Source organism: Sciurus carolinensis, chromosome 5 (genome assembly GCF_902686445.1).
Source record: "Sciurus carolinensis chromosome 5, mSciCar1.2, whole genome shotgun sequence".
Taxonomy (NCBI): Eukaryota; Metazoa; Chordata; class Mammalia; order Rodentia; family Sciuridae; genus Sciurus; species Sciurus carolinensis.
In genome coordinates, this window is record NC_062217.1 from 72,490,137 (window position 1) to 72,503,852 (window position 13,716).

Below are 13,716 nucleotides of genomic sequence, written 5' to 3' on the forward strand. Positions count from 1 at the left end.
AAGTATTCTGACACTGTCTGGAGACAGCCAGGTCTCTGCCTTCATTAAATGTTTATTGTCAACACTTGGCGGGGGCGGAGAGTGGGAGAAAGAGACTGGCGTAAGTGAATTTCCACGGCTGGAAATTGTCAACACTTTGTTTTATTCTGATCCACGTCTACAAAAGTTTGTATACATTATGCTGCACTGAGGACAGGCTTTAGAGTTATCAAACAAACTTTTGTTTGTGATTCGTTTTACTTAATCAGTGCAAGAAGTCTCTTCCCTCTCCATCCCTCCTTTTGACAACTCTCCTTCCAGGGTCTCTGTTAGCCCCTCCCGTTTCCCTTCACCTGTTCCTATCCGCTTCCTTACCTAAATCTGATAGAAGAGACCTCCCGTGGGTGCGGGCTGGAATGCGAGCGCTTTCCCGCCCCACCCTAGTGTCTGCGGGAGAAAGACAAGGTCTCTACACTTTTGCTTGTCGCCCTCTCTCAAACCTGAGATTTCCAATCTTCGCTTTGAGATTGAAAATTCCACTAAATTCCCCGGACGAAAACCTAGCAGCCAGCCCGCCAGCCATCCCTTTGCCCCGGATCTAAATCCTTGCCTGATAAATTCAAATCTGTAGCAGGGCTTTGGTATTGTTGAATCATAGCAACAAAACAAAACCAAGATTGTATTCCTCTCAATTCTAAAATGTGTAAAACCAGTTTTGAAAGTTTTACTGCCTTTAAGGTGACTGTTGATTTAGGCAACCTGGGGATGTGGGAACAATTTTTAACCTCTGTGATATTTCCATCTGTTCCCTTTTCTCTCAGAACGTCCTCAGAGGCACTCAGGAATGGGAGGAGACCTCTGGCAGCGCCTAATTTTGAGCTGGGGAACTGCAGCGCTCTTTCCTAAGGGACTTGGATCGTTCAACGCGCATGTGCAGACTGGGCGCGCTCCCTGTGCGCTGGGTGCGCGCCAAGTCCGTCGCAGCTCCGGGTGGTCCGCACCCGCGGACTACCCCTGCGCACGCGCACGGGATGGCCCGGCCTCGGGCCATTAACCCACTTGGGTCCTTCTGGACCTGGCGGAATCCTGACCAGGGCCAACAGGCCCGTGGCTGTCCAACCCTCTGAGCAGAGCAGCGACCTCAGGTTACTAGAAGCCCCGGGGTTGCGGGTTTCCCGGCAGGCGGCAGAGGGGTGCAAACGGGGCACGCCACAGAGAATTAGCCGCAGACCCAAGAGCCGCGCACACGGTGGCGCTGGGACCCACCAGTGGGTAGGTGTTTCGGTGGGAGAGCAAGAACCTCGCATGGGTGGTCCCTTCCTGGTTGCAGTTTCGACCCAATCAGCTCTGACTGTGGTTTGAAACGGCACACACCAAAACAACCACCCCGATAGTCCAAAAGTTATGTCGGAGAGACCAGATCGCTGCAGACTGCAGCTGTAGGGAATTGAGCGAAGTCGCCTGCTAAATAACTCCGGAGTCTGAAGAGCGCTTGGCAGTTTACTTGCGGACCAGTGTCCCGCCCTACAGATCCACCAGTTTTCAGCAAGGGACTCAGAGAGGGTTGTCTGTCTCCCATCAAGCTGACTTGACAACAATTACTAAAGTTTTTAATTAGCTTCTTGTTATCATTCATTTTATTAATTTCCAGAACTCTCAGGCCATCAATTATTCAAAGGGCAAGCCAACCTTAGTGAGGCGGTCGCGCGTCCCCACCGCACGTGCCCGGATGGACTCCGGTCGCGCGACTCGCCAGCTGCCCTGTGAGTCAGCCCCGCATTCGAAGCGGTAGTGGCGTGAAGGTTTGATCAAATATTAAATAACGTAATTATTGCGACAGGGCTTATCTCGCAGGTGGAGAAGAGGTCCCCGTGAGAATTAGATTTCGGCTGCTATTTAAAAAAAAAAAAATCAATTAAGCTTGTGGTCTCCTTTGAAACAGCCCGCAAGGATTGTGTGGCTCTCACCGTGGGGCTAAGACCGCGGCTGCAATAACACCGATGGTAGAACCGTATCAGTAACAATCGTGATCATCATCTTTATTATCCCTCTGGCCACCAAAGTCCTTAGAACGGGGTGAAGTACGCTAATTTTAGCCAGGATCAGAAAGTCCAATTACAACTTTAGGGACAATGAAAGCCCCTCAAACCTGAAAGATGCTTCACGCAGGTGACACTAGGAGAGGCCCAGGCGGTGCTGCAAGAGTCGAGGGCGGGATTGACCAAGTGAGTCTTCCCGGCTTAGAGTGCTCTGTCCTCTCCCGTTGTGTCCTCATGTAGGACGTGGACCCAAGTAGTCTTAATATCATAAGAAAGCAAAAATCGATACATTCACGGCAGTGGGTGCCTACGGTTTATTTATGAGAGTATAATCGAAATTGAGAGCAATTTCAGAACACGCATTAAACAAATATCTATTTAGAAGTTAGTTGATGGATCTTGAAGATATCATTTCTCAGACCTACGGAAGGAGCAGGACCCCGTGCTAGGACTGGGGAAAAGACACAATTTAAGATGAATGGATTGCATTAATGAGACAAATGGACTTAATGCTCGCTTTTCTTATGCCTTTCCTACTCTGCCGCCTGGATTTCCTGAGAAACTGAAACACAGTTCTACTCTCTCAAACTTATTTTGAAATTATCCTTTAAAAGAACTCAGTGTCACACATTTTATTTCCACCCACTACTTAAGGAGAAGTTCCTCTCTTCGGAACCAGAGAACTTTGGAAAGGTCAAACTACCTCTGCACGGCAAAACTTTGCCTCCTCTTTAGGAGGACTTTTTGCTTGTTTCATTGGTTGACAGTTAAAGATGGTCTTGGTATTCCTTCCAGTGGTACACGACAGGTTCATTCACCAGAAAGCAAAACATGTTTTGTTTTGCACAGTTTCCTACTGAATAAAATAGGAAACTATGCAAAGCATGTGTTTTCATGATGTTTTATTAACATAATAATTTTCTTTTTACCTTGTAAGGATTTTACTTTATACAAAACAAATGCTTAAATTCTTAATACATACATTAGCAATTATCATTTAATACAAATGTATTTGCCTGCAACATTTTCATTTGGGCAGATTTTTAAAAAAACAAACTTTTGTAAATCTTTTTGTTCATTCCTGGTTCAACAATGAAACCTCATCATACTTTTCTATAAAATAATGTGATTTTCTTTACAAATGCATTTTATTAGAAACTTTGATGATATTTCAAGTCAATAACAGAAACAAATGAATCTTGATGGATCTATTTTTAAAAATATCTCTAGTGCTTTTTTTTTTTAAACATTAACAACTGTTTAAAATCACAGTTTTTAAAATGTACTATTCTTTTTGAACATCAAGTGTTTTGTTTCACAGATTCGCCGGTGAAATTAAAAGATTTAGCTAAAATAGAATGACTTCAGAAGATATAGTCCCAGATATTAAGAAACTTTGTACATTTGGCATCTGATCTTGTCCCAGATCCCCAAGAAATTGAGATATTTCTTGTCGCTCTGGAGCAGTAGGTGGCACACTAAATGTTCCCAATGAACAGAAGCATTAACAGGGTAATTGGACAGATCAGTGAATGGTTTCTAAATTTATTAACCTCCAAAGAAAAGTCACTCAGTTACAACAATTTTGGAAGTATTTTTTTAGGCAAGAACAACAAATACAAACCCAGAATGCTGCTGTTCCTGACCCTCAGTTTAAATGTTTTTGGGTGCCTGGTCATTTATTACCTTCCACCACTCTGCTAGAGTAATGTGATTTAAGTTTCTGCAGTTCAAAGAAAAACTTTGATAAACACAGGTAATTAATATAGAATTCATTTTATTCAGAGCACCACTTTTCACATGAGTTATCTGAAAGTGAATTCTCATTCAGAAAAAAAAGGAAAAAAAGAAAAAGAAAAAATGCAAACATTCTCACCCTTTCTCTTCTTTTGATCCCCCTTTTGATATCCTCCCCTTCACCCCCTTTTATTTATTTATTTTTGTTGGTTGAATTTTTTGGTTGAATTATTTGTTGAACGGCTCTACCAGGACTTGGCTCAATATAAACACAAAAATGCACCCAAATCATAAAACTGCTCTTCTTTCAGTTATGTTTTATTTGTAAGTGTACTAGGACACATCCCCCTGTTGTATTTTGGCGCACAGAAATGGTTCTGATAGAAGTGGGGGAGGAGGAAGGTAGGAGAGCAATGACATAACCAAGGAGAAAGCTCAGCAGACATACATGGACAGGTAGATCAATCCGTGAAACATTTCAGGATTAACACTGGCAGTTTGTAACCACTGTGTGAGTGTGTGCATTAAATAAAATATTTACAATAATCTTCCTTTTTTTCCTTTCCTCTAAATACAAGAGTATGACAAGAATGTTGTGTTTTCAGTGGAAACAGGCAGTAGACTGTGAAATCACACTATCCACAAAACGGTCTACCAGAAAGCTAGCCCAGTTTAGTGCTCAGTTTCAAATGCATAGAATGTTTGCGCTGCAAACAATGATATATAACATAATTAAATAAATAATGCCTAACCAAAGTGAGACCTAATTGTGTTTCTTTCTGCACCTTTCAGATCATGCATGATTTCAATATTGTTAAATGGCAGGGTTTTTTTTTTTTTTTTCTTCTCTCATTTGTTCTGTAATTTTTAGTTAATGGTTAAAGGATGGTAATAAACCATCTCCACATGAGATCCAAAGAGTATTTTGTACACAAAGAAGAAAGAAGGCATTTTACCTAACCACCTTAAACTATCTCATTTTTTTCCAATCCATCAGCAGCTTGTAAAGTACCTTGATTATTACTATGAAATACTATACATGATTTTCTATTTGAGCAACTGATAGTGCAAATTAAAGTTCTTGCTACCCAACATTTATCCCCAGTAACAAATGACTCTTGGATAATAGTAACAAAAAGGAAACAGTTGTTCTGCTTTCCCCCAGGGGAACATGCAGACCTTTTTGAAACAAATGAGTTGGGGGAAGACCTTTAAATCTGTTTTCCTCTCTTCTGGGATCTAGGTGATTTTCTCACAGCCAAGTCCTGCCCCAACTGAAAGCAGAAACTTCTCAACATTTCAACGACTTCACGTTCTCCAAGAGAGGAGGAAAGGGGACCTAGAAGAGCAAGATGAGCCTTATTCAGTGGAGAAAATGAAAAATGAAAGTATCTTTTCTAATATCTTCCACCCCCAGCAGTCTATTTGAATAGGAGAGGGACCCCCCCAAAACCCCCCAAAACCAGTAATTTGAAATAAGCCACACTCTGAAAAATAAAAGGCAAGCTCAAGTATAATTGTGTGTTGGGGGGAGCAGATTTTAAAATAGTTTATTTTCTAGATCTTAGGAGCAAAAATGAAAAATCTTGCTATAATTGTTATGATTGTTTTTCTAGAATAAAATATTTACTTCAGAGACCCTAAATTCTGCCTTTTAGACAGCTCAAAGACAATAACTCCCACTTCCTAAGACTTTCACCTGACCCGGAAGACCACAGGAATGTAGCCACTGTGGAAACTTGGATTCCACCTAAACAGTCTCTCAACCTCAACCCTCTTTGAGCTGTGCCCCCACTCACTTCCCTAGAGTGCGGCCATTGGCGTCTCCTTGGAAGCGGGAAAATAAAGAGGATATGGACAGGGTGGAAGTGAGATTTAGAGGAAAAAATTAAACACGCAGACAGAACAACTAGTTTCCCTACCCAAAACTTCACCTTTCGTTTTTTTTTTTTTTTTTTACTCAGTTCATGTGTGTAGGGTTGGGGCGGTGGTAATAATGGTAGTGCTCCTTTTCTCTTCCTTGGGGGTAAATGAAGTGGCCAATTATGGGTCACGGAGTTAAATTTTTGAAGCATTTTCTTTGCTTTTGTTTTTATTTGTCTAATTTTTGGTGGTTGGTAGGTTTGTTTTGTACATAGTTCCTTGGTCCCCAGGAGATTTTGATAAGTGTTTCTGGTCAAAAACAGTCCATTTCCCAACCCTTCCCGTGTCGCCCCCCACCCTAGTCCCCAGAACCATCCTGCTCCTCAAAACTCCCCTGCTCAGGCCTCACTTTCCTTATCCCCATTCCCTTGCTCATCTAAATGCTCCCTCCTCCTCTGCTGTCCTCTCCTTTCTCCTCACCCAGCATCCCTGTTCTCTAGGCTGGGGGAAGGTAAGGGAAGGGAGAGCAGAGTGGGGCCGAGGAAAGAGTGAGGAGGGACTCCCCAATTGCAAGCAAGATAACGGACACTCCAAATGTGAGGGGAAGCAGGTCAGAGGAAAACCCCCTGAAACGCACCCTCAGCTTCTCGTTCTGCCCCGCCCGGCACCACCCAACCCCCTTAGTAAGTGGCGGAGAATTTCATCCGCTTCTGCTTCTGTCTCTGGTTGCAAAACCACACCCGCACCACGTTCTTTTTGAGGTCCAGTTTCTCGGCGATGGCTGCGATCTTCTCCGACGAGGGCCGGGGTTGTACAGCGAAGTAGGCCTCGAGGGAGCGCTTCTCTGGCGCGGCGATGGAAGTCCGCTTGCGCTTCTTCTCGCCGCCGTTGAAGAGCTCGGGCTTGTTCATTTTCTCGCGCTGGGCACCCTCGGCTTCCTCTAGCCAAGCCTGCAGGATGGGCTTGAGCGCAATCATGTTGTTGTGTGAGAGCGTCAGCGACTCGAACCTGCAGATGGTGCTCTGGCTGAGCGATCCCACGCCGGGGATCTTGAGGTTGGCGAGCGCCGAGCCCACGTCGGCCTGCGTCACGCCCAGCTTGATGCGCCGCTGCTTGAAGCGTTCAGCAAACGCTTCGAGCTCGCGCGGGTCAGTGTCCGAGTCGCAGATCGACGCCAGGCCCGCCGCACCCACCACTGCCGCCGCTGCGGACGCCGCAGCCACCTGCCCTGCCGCTGCCGCTGCCGCTGCTGCTGCAGCGCCATGGTGCGCGGCTGCAGCCACCAGCCCCGGGTGCGGCAGCCCGGACGGCATGTTCATGGCAGCCGCCGCCGCTGGGTGCGACAGGTGGCCCAGGCCATGCATGTGCGGATGCGGGTGAGCCGAGCCGCCTAGGAGCCCGCCGCCCGGGCCGCCACCACCGCCCCCTGGGCCACCGCCGCCGCCGCCGCCCCCTGGGCCGCCGCCACCTGGGCCACCGCCGCCCCCCGGGCCGCCACCGCCCCCGGGGCCGTCGTGGGCGCCTCCACCACCGCCCGCCGCGCCCGCGCCGCCTGCTCCGGCCATGAGCGCGAGCGACGGCGACGAGATGTGGTCCAGCAGATCTCCTGGCTCTAATGCCTGGTGGTGATGGTGATGGTGGTGGTGGTGCGCCAGGGGCACGGTGGATGTGGACGTGCATGGCACGCTGTTCATCGTGTGGTAGGTGGCGTCCGGCTTGAAAGGGTGGCTCTTGCCCTGGGACACCGCGATGTCCACGGCCGCCAGCGCCTCCGCCCGCGCCAGCAGTGTCTCGTCCAGGCTGGCGAAGAGGTTGCTCTGCAGCTGCAGGCGACACAAACCAAACCAAAAAAACCACAAAACCAAAAAAGCAAAAACAAAACGCATACACACACACACAAGCCGGAAAGCACAACAAGCAAAAGGCAAACACAAAGCAACCAAAATAACAACGGGGATGGGAAGAGTGGAAAACGGAAAAAGACGGAATGGGAGACACAAGCAGGGGAACAGTAAAGGGAGAGGAGCGAAAAGAGGGGTACGCAAGCAGGGAGAAAGAGTGACACGGGAGCACATTCCGGGAACGGGTGTAGGAGACGAAAACAGGAAGGGGAAAAGAAGAAGAAGAAATGGAGATGTAACTCGCAGCTGGGGACCAGTGTCACACACCCGGACACGCATAGAGACCGCCTTTCCGAGGAGTGAAATTAACAGAGAAAGTGAAGGGAAGTCAAGAGTCACAGCCCCAGAACTCCCCACTGGTCGCAGGCGCTCGAAACAGAGGCAGAGGCAGACGGGAACACAACATTAAGCGCCGCTGGACAAAACGTGCCTCACAGCGGGATTTCTCTAAAAACCCCTGCCCGCGATCGCCCGCACCCGGACCTGCACACACCAGCACCCGACATGCAGCGTCTCGGATAGGGGGAGGGGGCGGGCGCGCGGGCCCGGGCCGCGGGCGCGGGGCGCTTACCGGCGGCGTGGGCAGGCAGGCCCGCCGGATGGCCTCCGAGCTGGAGTGCAGCGATGGATACTTGTGCTCAGGGAGGGTGGGATGCATGGCAAAGTGTGGCTGCTTGCTGTTCATGGACATCATCTTGACGGCTGGGCATGTAAATCCACAAACACTCCGAAAGTCCGCGGGAAAGTGCGCTCGCCGGCTCCCTCGGCCTCCCTTCTGAGGCTGCAACCACGGCGGCAGCAGCGGCTGGCGGCGGCCGCGCCGGAGGCTGCTGCTGCTCCTTCTGCCGCCCGGCGCTTCCCTGACCGCGCAGAGCGCCGCGCGCCGGCCTTGCAGTGCCGCTTCTCCGAGAGCTCTAGCCCGGCGCGCCGACGGGATGCACTCTTCTTACACCTGAGTCCCACTTCTCGCGACCGGCCCGGGAAGCTCTCGCGAGAGCTTGCGGCCCCGCCGCGTTGACAGGCATCAGCTGTCTGTCTAGCGCGCGCTCTCCCTTTCTGCTGCGCCGTGCGTCTGCACGAGCGCGCGCTTGTCGAACCGCCACCGACGCGTGGGAGCTGCTCTTATAGTGACCACCAGCAAGGACAGCGCAGGTGATGCACCTGTAGCTGCCAGGGCATGCGCACTGCACGCCTCACCTTTCCATCGCGGGTCTGGAAAGATCAGAAAGACCAGCTATTGTCTAAGGGTAGGCACCTTTTAGGAGGAAGATCAACTAAACTCACACCCCTCTGTGGGTTTTTTCCTCTTCCCTTGCAAGTCCTGAATATATGCGCATTACTTAGGTACACCTTTCCAGGATGCCTAACAAGCTGTTATATAATGTATACAGCTGGGCATTTGTATGTTAAATTATGCCCGCGCATTCTTCTGTATGCAGGGAAAAATAACAACGCAGAAATGCGGAAGGTGCTGTCTTTTGCTGCAAGAAACTGTTTCTTTCAAGGTTTATAAATAGGTTCCTGGAGAACAGTCGCGGTGACAGACATTTGTTTGAAGCAGTCAGACGCTATTGATTTTCACATAATTTAATTTCCTCCGCATACTTTGTTGTTGTTGTTGTTGTGAATATAACTGTGTCAGGCACCACCAGTGACAGTCACTTAGCCACAAGGAGCATGTGATTTCTACTCGGGAAAGGCTGTTGAAATTGTGCGTTTCTCTTATTGTTTGTCTCCTTTAACCGTGTACAAACCTACGTTTCAAACGAGTTCCCAGTGATCTGAGGCTCCTAGTAATCAAAAGGAAAAAGTAGTTAACAGGGTGTAGTTGGGATCTTTTCCACTTCTCTCTCTCTCTCTCTCTCTCTCTCTCTCTCTCTCTCTCACACACACATACACACACTCTCGCTTGCACACACTAGCTCACTCACATTTTATGCTGGAAACTCCTGGAAAAGAAAAGCGCTTGAAAGAAAAGGGAATATAATGTGGAAAAAATAACTTTCTTTTCTCTTCCATCCTTTGTTTCTTTGCCTGTTATATGTTTTTCTTCAAAAGGAAGCTAACTTATGGGAAAGCATGATTCAAAATATTAATTCCAATCAATCTGAAAGAAAAGGCACAAGTCTGTTTTTTTCTTCTTCTTACTGCAAAATCAAGACCTAAGAAGAATAAATCAATTAGCCAACCTGTTATATGGCCCTCATGTGGCAGGCAGATCAAGGGCCTCCCAGAAGAGCAGCAGTTCAGGTGTCTAAGTCCCTAAGGACCACAGCACTTGCCCGGGGTGATAATAACGGCCCAGATATTATCATATCTGCCACAAGAGAACTGGAAGAGGCAAGGGGCTGCTTATGGGAAGCAGAGATGAGATAAATAATCTTTCAGGTCTCTCACACACCACGGAGGTCTGTATTTCCACCAAAGGGCAGCTGTAAAAGAGTTCTATCAAGCAATACATGTGTTTAGGTCTATAGAAATTATAGACCTAAATTAGCATTTCTGTGGATTTTCTTCCCTTTGCATAAACACATGTTCGTGTATTTAGCATATCCACTCACCTATTCAGATTCCAAGAAGAGCCCACAGGCGTCACCAAGGCTTTTTCTTTCTTTTTCTTTTCTGTCCTCCCACCCCCTACCTTCCTTCTAACCCGCAAGGGAAGTAAGAAGAATGTTCACTTGCTGGTGCGAGAAGGAGCCACGGCTCCATCCATTATGCAGTCCCCTAGGAGCACTAAATGCAACTTTATCTCAACAGGGAATGGATGATGAGTGGACGTTGCTGGAGGGAAAAAGTGAGTCCAATGGTCATTGTCACTCCAGGTGTCCAGACTTAACCTAATCCTTCCTGACATCCATCCTGGTAGATCCCAGTACTCTTCTGTGGTGGGTAAGAAAGGGCTCCTCCCTACCTCTGACTGAGGGCTAGTGCTTGCAGCCTGCATTCCACCTCCCTAAAGAAAAGCTGGCCTTTAGGGACCCTGAAGGGTACAGGGCAGCTAGAAATGCAAACAAGCATGGGTTTGTGGCCAGGTGGGTCCATAGATAGGGAGTCCCTAAATACCCGCAAGTGAACCTTGGTTTACCCCTCTGACCCTGGGAGGCCTTTAGTAAACTCAGCGGAAGTGCAGTCTGCCTGAAGTCAGCAGTTCACCATCCTACCAATACTCCTTTCCTAGCTCACCTCCCTCTGGACAACTGGAGTGCCTTCCCACCTTTGGGTGAGAACAGACCCATCCCTTCTTTCTTCAGGGAAATAGGAGGACTGGGTATAATTCTTCCTTTTCCTTCTCCCAAGGATTGGAAGCCCACCTGACCACATCTGTTTTCCACCATTGCAGCTGTAAAGAGTTCTATCAAGCAATACACGTGTTTAGGAAGGAAGAGAGGTCGCTTGGGGAAGGCCATGAGAAAAAGCACGAAGGGTTCAACAAGAAAGGCCTGATAGAGTTGTGAGATCCTTGACTGGGTCTCTTTCAAAAGGAGTTGAAGCAGTGGTTGAGTGCCCCTGAGTTCAATCCCTGGTACCCACCCACCCCCCCAAAAAAGAAGGAGTTGGAGACTGGACAGGAGAGGTTTGGGTGTGCTTGCCCCAGGGAGAGATGTAAATTTTTATCCAGCCTGTTGTTTTTTCTGACCCTCCCTCATTTACCTGCTACCTTATCTTCCTTAAATTCTTGCTGAGTTCTAGTCTAGGCAAAACATTACAGATAAAATGAGGTGTAAATTATGGGGACCTGCCCTCTAGGAGGTGACAGTTCATGAGCAAGGGGAAGCTACAGAAGAAAGGCATTCATGGTACAAGTATAATAGATATGGTGAGAGGGAGGTGAACAGAAATGCAGAGTGATGCTTGAAAAGTTACCTTACACATTCTTGGACCTCAACTCCAGGCTAAAGAGCAAGGCACACTGGTAGTTTTAAAGGCAGTTCTTTCAAAAACATCAAGCCTATTCCCACTTACTTATGATGGGTAAAAGGAAAGGGTTTCCTGCCTGGACTCAGCTCACCCATATGTCACTGCTTTGTTTTCCTGGCTTGGCAACTGCCGTAACTAGTTGGCCCCTGCCTGTACTAATGATGCCCACATGGGGTCTGAGCCTTGGCATAGATTCCTGGGCAATTTTCCCCCCACCTTCTTGTTTAATGACCCACACAGATCTCCCTCCTTCCCCACACACCATCTCATAGCTTTGCATTTTATCAAGAGAGGGATAATGAATGCACAGATATTGATTTCCAAGGAATTTCCGCCCCCAGGGACAGGGAGTCTATCATCTGGATCAGAGACACATTTCTTTCCCTCATTAATTAATTTTCTCCTCCTCCTTTGGCAGGCCTCACTTCACTTTTCCTTTGGTAGCTCCCCTATCCCAAGCTCAGGGAGTGGACTCATTGGTTGGAGAGAAGACAAGTGGGAGAGGTTTGGTGAAAGAGTGGGCACAGTACCTGTCCCCCCGGGGGTACCTGTTCCAGGCTAGGACGAGCCTGACAGCGGCTGTCCATTTGGGCGTTGCCTTTCTTCTTCCAGTGGGGCGCAGGGAAAAAGCTAGTGTTTGACACAATAGCCGCTACCTCCCGCCTCTGGGGTTGAACCCTAATTTCCGCGGTTTAAAGACCGGGGTTTCGTCCCGGGGAAATGTCGACGTAAGTGCACGGTAGTTGTATATATACAAGCCGAGGGAGTCGGACCCCATACTCTTGTCAGAACCTTGGGGTCTGACCCCACCTATAGGCCATACTACCTGGGTCCCGGAGACCAAAACCTGGCCTCTGCTCTTCACCGACTCAGGGCGTCGCGTATTTCGCAGATATTAGCAAGTTTGGAACAAGGCACTTTTCACCGCTCAGCGAGAGCCCCAGCGTTCAGAGGAAGTCCCCAGGGCCCAGATACCGCGGACTTCAGAAGCCACTTAGAGCTATTCAGGCAAGGGGAGGAGCAGCCCTAGGGGAGGGGTTTTGTTTCGGGTCAGAAGACTGGCCGCACTTGGGTTCTCCTGGCGACCTCCTGCTCCGACACTCTCTCCGAAGTGTGAAACGGAGGAGGAACAGGTGCGGTGCTTTCCCTTCGCCTCTGCGCCGCCTTCCCAGGGTCACGCCTGGGCGGCATAGATCGTCCCTTTCTCTCATTGCTACTCCTTGTGCATCCTGGCCTGGTAGCTTCCCCGATGATCACCACTGGGTTCCTCGCCGGTCTCACCAAAGGCCCTCCGAGCTCCTCTGGCAGTCCCCGACGCCGCGGCGCCAACCCAGCCTGGTGCAGGGCGGTGACCTTGCCCTTGGTGGTCAACGCAGCCCCTAGCTGTAGTTTGGAGCCGCGCTCTTGATTGCTACCCGCTCAGAGATTTTCTGGAGGCCACTGTCCTCCTTTACCCCGCTCTGTCTAGCACACGTAGCCTCTCGCCTCCCTTGGTCCCCAGTCCCGGGTAGGTGAGGTATTGGGGCCCGTCCGGATCTTCTCTCCTAAAGGCTCCCAGCTCGGTTAGCAGACTAGGCTCCAGCTGGGACCCGCAGGCGACATTCTCAAGTACACCAGTGGAAAATCCATTGTTTTCTTTCCTCTGGCTCTTAAACTCAAATGTAATTTCCACTGGGGACATTTTCCTGGATGTAAAACACCCCACCCCGGGATGTCGCTGATGACCTTGCGACCCCGAGGAGGCGTCTCAGCCAAGTTCACTGCCAGGCATTCTCTCCGCGTTACATAGATATAGATCTACATTTATATATCTCCACTCTAGTCTCTGTACATATAAAACCCACCTACCTTGTGAAAGCCCTACCAGTGATGCCTGACAACTACGTCTGTCCTATCAGGGATCGGCCTCCCCTGCCTGCCAGTTGCCGGAAACCCTTTCGCAGCCCAAGTGAAGGAGTCGTATCACTTAACAAGGCCACAGGCCGCTACAATTTAGATCCCGCGAGGAGCAAGGGCTCCCCCGCCCAATCCGCGCCCGGCCCTTTCAGAACTGGAAGAGTGCGCTGATCAGAAAAGGAGCTTTCAGCACCGCCCCACCCCCGCGCCCCCGGGTTAAAACAACAAACAAAACTCTAGAACAACCAGCCAGCCCGTGACCCCACGCGATGAGATAGCTCTCTTTCCCTTAGGCAGACTCCTGTGGGTCACTCGGACCTGGACACTTGCATGCCTTGACTGCAGGGAACTCTATGGGAGTAAATAGCAGAGGACCCCCA

The 13,716-nt window shown here is 49.1% G+C and overlaps 1 protein-coding gene across 1 annotated transcript; it reads right to left on the minus strand.

The window, feature by feature from the left end:
• Positions 1 to 6,261: 6,261 nt before the first annotated feature.
• Pou4f1 (POU class 4 homeobox 1) lies at positions 6,262 to 8,432 on the minus strand. The gene is made up of 2 exons (XM_047553943.1): positions 8,091 to 8,432; positions 6,262 to 7,441 (listed from the first exon to the last, which is right to left on the minus strand). The coding sequence occupies exons 1-2, from the start codon at positions 8,211 to 8,213 to the stop codon at positions 6,299 to 6,301; spliced, it is 1,266 nt and encodes a 421-aa protein (XP_047409899.1). The 5' UTR covers positions 8,214 to 8,432; the 3' UTR covers positions 6,262 to 6,298.
• Positions 8,433 to 13,716: the final 5,284 nt, after the last annotated feature.

Bases quoted from the DNA above. Each gene is read 5' to 3' on its own strand.
- Pou4f1 (XM_047553943.1), bottom strand. From the start codon at position 8,213: ATGATGTCCATGAACAGCAAGCAGCCACACTTTGCCATGCATCCCACC. The intron at 7,442-8,090 runs GTAAGCGCCCCG...TGTCGCCTGCAG, and splicing joins CCTGCCTGCCCACGCCGCCG to CTGCAGAGCAACCTCTTCGC.